General features: G+C 29.9%; 2 protein-coding genes across 3 annotated transcripts; one reads left to right on the top strand and one right to left on the bottom strand.

The window, feature by feature from the left end:
- The first annotated feature begins 226 nt into the window (after positions 1-226).
- On the top strand, positions 227-1,978 carry LOC108782421 (uncharacterized). Of its 2 annotated transcripts, XM_018550699.1 has the most exons (6): positions 227-245; positions 329-443; positions 676-756; positions 856-1,059; positions 1,262-1,604; positions 1,700-1,978. In XM_018550699.1, exons 2-6 carry the CDS (start codon positions 336-338, stop codon positions 1,750-1,752), a joined length of 789 nt encoding a protein of 262 aa, XP_018406201.1. In that variant the 5' UTR covers positions 227-245; positions 329-335; the 3' UTR covers positions 1,753-1,978. The 2 variants fall into 2 exon arrangements, with proteins under 2 accessions (XP_018406201.1, XP_018406200.1); XM_018550698.1 differs by having other exon boundaries at positions 1,262-1,978.
- A 415-nt stretch (positions 1,979-2,393) lies between these two features.
- LOC108782422 (putative nuclease HARBI1) lies at positions 2,394-3,539 on the bottom strand. The gene is made up of 3 exons (XM_018550700.1): positions 3,285-3,539; positions 2,822-3,016; positions 2,394-2,716 (listed from the first exon to the last, which is right to left on the bottom strand). Exons 2-3 carry the CDS (start codon positions 2,973-2,975, stop codon positions 2,532-2,534), a joined length of 339 nt encoding a protein of 112 aa, XP_018406202.1. The 5' UTR covers positions 2,976-3,016; positions 3,285-3,539; the 3' UTR covers positions 2,394-2,531.
- Positions 3,540-3,767: the final 228 nt, after the last annotated feature.

The following is a 3,767-nucleotide window of genomic DNA, read 5'->3' as shown; positions in this document are numbered from 1 at the left end:
CAGTGACATCGTTCACTTTTAGATTTTCACCGGCGGCCATCTCACGGTTTCACCATTTTTTATTTTCACTGCGATCATCTAGCGAAAGAAATGATTAGTGACATAACTAGAAGTGGTGAGACCTATTCACATGAAAATATTCCAAAAATCATACCGATGACAACTTCACGATTCTAAACATAACCTTTAATACCTATGAATAAAAACACCATCAGTGGCAATAAGAAAGATAGTTACTAATAATTGTAAGTTGCCACAATTAACTTATTAATTAGAATACATAAACATTTATTTGAAAAATTTCTCCAATTTAGTATATGTATTTCAGTTTAAAAATGAATGTTACATATAAGCAAAGAGAAATTTTATTAACGTATATGGAATCCCATCGTGAATTATTACAAGGACGATTAAGCAGTAAATCGGAAAGCCGCAGGACAATGGTATTATTATTAATGCACAATGTGTGTTATATCAAAAATATGTTTTATTTAAATATTAGGATATACATAATATAAAATATAGAAAAATCTAGGGTTAATGAGAGTAATTTGCTGTTAATGGTGCGATCACAAAATATAAAATATATTATAATACTTAAAAAATGATACAAAACTAGACGTTTCGGTCTATATCCGGGCCATATATGTAATATGTAATGAATTCGTTTCACAGAAAGATATGTGGGATGACCTAGCGAACATCTTGAATAGTTCTGCTGAAGGTCCCAAAAAGAATTCTGAAGAATGGAGAAAAGTAAGAGTTATTGAAAAATGTTATACTACTTATTTTTTCAATTTTTGTCATTTTTTAAATTATCTAATATCCATAATGTAAATGCTTGTTTTATAATAGAGCTGGAATGACTGGCGAATGAATGTTCTCAAAAAGGAGACGAAAAGAAGAAATCATTCGAGGGGTACAGGTGGTGGTTCTCCTATGAAAGTTAACTTCACTGACATTGAAGAAAAGCTATTGGAGTTACTGACACCCGAAGCTGCCGGAATTGAGAATGTGCCTCAGGGAGGAATTCCTTTAAAGAAGCCACGCAATGAGCAGGTATTCCGCTACAAAATTACATGTTATAGGTAATAATGTATCAGCACGTTATCTTTCAGCAACATTTTTGAAATGAAGTATTTTTTATTTCAAAAGGAATTAGAATTTACAGTAGTTCTTATATTATGTATGTTTATGATACTTTATTTAAAAAATGAAAAATATGAAAAATATTAAGAATGGAAAATTTATTATTCTGCAGAGTTTTATGAAGGATTCGCACAGACATTTACAATCAACAAGTGTTTGGGAATTGGAGAATACATCTGTTGAAACACAACCGTTTCAAGACATTCAAAGTGATGAACTGCAATTTATCGGAGATTATGAGCCTGTATTCAACGAAGGAGTCTACACATTAAGTTCTGCAGATAAAAATAAACATTCTTCAATCATAGAAACTACAAATTGCAGCTCAGATAATGAAGCTGATAAGGAGAATATAAATGCTGGAAAATCTAATAAATTACTTGCGAAAAAACGAAAAATAATATCACCTGTACCTGTACCTTCGCATACTACTTCTTCATCAAAATCTCTTACTGGTATGTCCACACAAATGTTAAAAGTGCAAGAAGAAAAATTGTTATTAAAACAACAAGAATTACAAACTAAACGGAATATGCTTGCAACACAACAGGAAATATTACAAGAAATGAGGAACATGAACTCAAACATACAGGTTCTGTTTGAAAATTTGTTTTCCTCAGTGTTACAAAATGAATAAAACGCATGGAACGGTGCTGGTATAAATCAAAAAGGCTGTAATACATTCTACATATGTGTGATTTATTTAGAAATGTACTATATAAACGAGCTGTAATTTTGGTATAAGTGTTGTTAAGATTGCTACCGTAGGATTTTTATAAATTCAGTTAGAATTTTTATTTTTTTCTGTTGATAACTCATTTTGATTAGGAGGAAGCTGTTACTGAAGATATTAAAAATATTCTTTATAAATGTTGCATAAATATTAAAATAATCTTTGTGTTGATTAATTTTAAAAACGTATTTTATTTTTAAAAATATATAAAGAAACATCTTTTATTCATATTTTTTATATGTAAGTCACGTTTATTCTAAGACTGTTATGTAATAATATGATAACTATGTTTTAAATGTGATATTATATATTTATATAATAAGAAAAATTTAAACTTAATATTAGATAATAAAAAAAAACGATACCAAAAGAATACCAAAGCTAAAACAATTTTAATATCTTTTAATACTTTGTTTTTGTTTTCTGAAAATGTATCAATCGACTAAATAATGTTCAATTAATAGGAAGTTTAATAAACAATTAAAAATGTAATTACATTTTATTTCCTTTCTCTTTTACACTATTTTATAAATGTTACATCTTTGTAGTTTGTATTTCGACAATAATAAAATTTGAATATTCGTTTACAGATGAATACACAGCCATTGAAAATTAAAAGTAAAATGACTAAAATAATTTCAACGTTAAATTATGTGAAATATCGACGTATTAATGCTTCCCGAACTTCCTGTCCTGCTCGACCTCTACCGTTATTAATGTTTTGTAGAAAATCTTCATCTTCTTGGTCTATATCATCGACATATAAATCAGGTTCGGGGACATTATATATCTTTGCAATATTGTGCAAAATGCAAGCAGCATTCACTATCAATGCTGAAAGAGAGAAATGCACAAACAAAAATTATATCACTTATCTTGTTAATAATGATTAATAATAATTTTTATAGTAATGTCTATTTTTTAGTAATGGTTGGATACCTGCAAACTCTGGTTTGTAATGTAGTGCTCGTTCTTTCCTTAAGCACCTCCACCGACCTTTAAGCACTCCGATGCAACGTTCAATCTCGCTGCGGGCTTTAACATGCACATCGGTATATCTAACAGGAGGTGTACCAACGGGTTGATTTAACATTGGAGTTAACAAATATGGGAGTAGTGGGTATCCAGAATCACCTGTTAAGAGTAGCAATGCATATTATTTTAATCGTGAGAATTTTTAAGAACTTAATAATTTCATAAATTTTTTAATAAAATAAGTTATAATAAATAAAATTATTTATTTTTACTACGATGAATATGCACTAATATTGAACTATATACAAACATTATTATTGTGCAAAGTTGTAATAAGCAAAAATTTAATATTTTTTAAGAGTAGTTTCAAGTATTAAAAAATGTTGAATAATTGCACAATTTATATAAATTGTGATAAAATATATACCAATCAACCATGTTCCTGTTCTACCATTTCTGTGCTCTTGTTCTAAATGATGAGAGATAACCGATGCATTCCATACGCGTGAGTCGTGAATCCGTCCACCGTGGCCTGCATTAACAGCTAGAATTTTTTGGTTACCATCACAAATCTGAAATTGCCAATTTCTCTATTCATGCTTGTCTAATCTAAATGCACACACTATTTGTATAGTTTCTACAAAGTATATTATATACTGTGACCGTACTTTTGAGGAACGACACAACTTCGTCACTTCATCCGCTGCTCTTTTTACGCGATAGCTCAAAAGATGGACGCAATAATGTAATTAGCAAAAGTGCGGTTCTTTCTTAAATTTTATATGCTACGATATTCGAGCCGTACTAATTTTCGTTGGGCGCCAGGCACGAGAGAGCGTGCCACTCTTCGCACTAAATATTAAGATGTTACGCTCGGACAAAAAAATTACAGAGCAACGGAATTCGCGAC

Source organism: Cyphomyrmex costatus, unplaced genomic scaffold (genome assembly GCF_001594065.2).
Source record: "Cyphomyrmex costatus isolate MS0001 unplaced genomic scaffold, Ccosl1.0 scaffold1269, whole genome shotgun sequence".
NCBI lineage: Eukaryota > Metazoa > Arthropoda > Insecta > Hymenoptera > Formicidae > Cyphomyrmex > Cyphomyrmex costatus.
This window is presented reverse-complemented; position numbering and strand designations above follow the sequence as displayed.

Coding starts and splice junctions, on each gene's coding strand:
- LOC108782421 (XM_018550698.1), top strand. CDS start 336: ATGAATGTTACATATAAGCAAAGAGAAATTTTATTAACGTATATGGAA. Junction 444..675: donor CGGAAAGCCGCAGGACAATG/GTATTATTATTA, acceptor TTCGTTTCACAG/AAAGATATGTGGGATGACCT. Junction 1,060..1,261: donor AGAAGCCACGCAATGAGCAG/GTATTCCGCTAC, acceptor ATTATTCTGCAG/AGTTTTATGAAGGATTCGCA.
- LOC108782422 (XM_018550700.1), bottom strand. CDS start 2,975: ATGTTAAATCAACCCGTTGGTACACCTCCTGTTAGATATACCGATGTG. Junction 2,717..2,821: donor TTACAAACCAGAGTTTGCAG/GTATCCAACCAT, acceptor TCTCTCTTTCAG/CATTGATAGTGAATGCTGCT.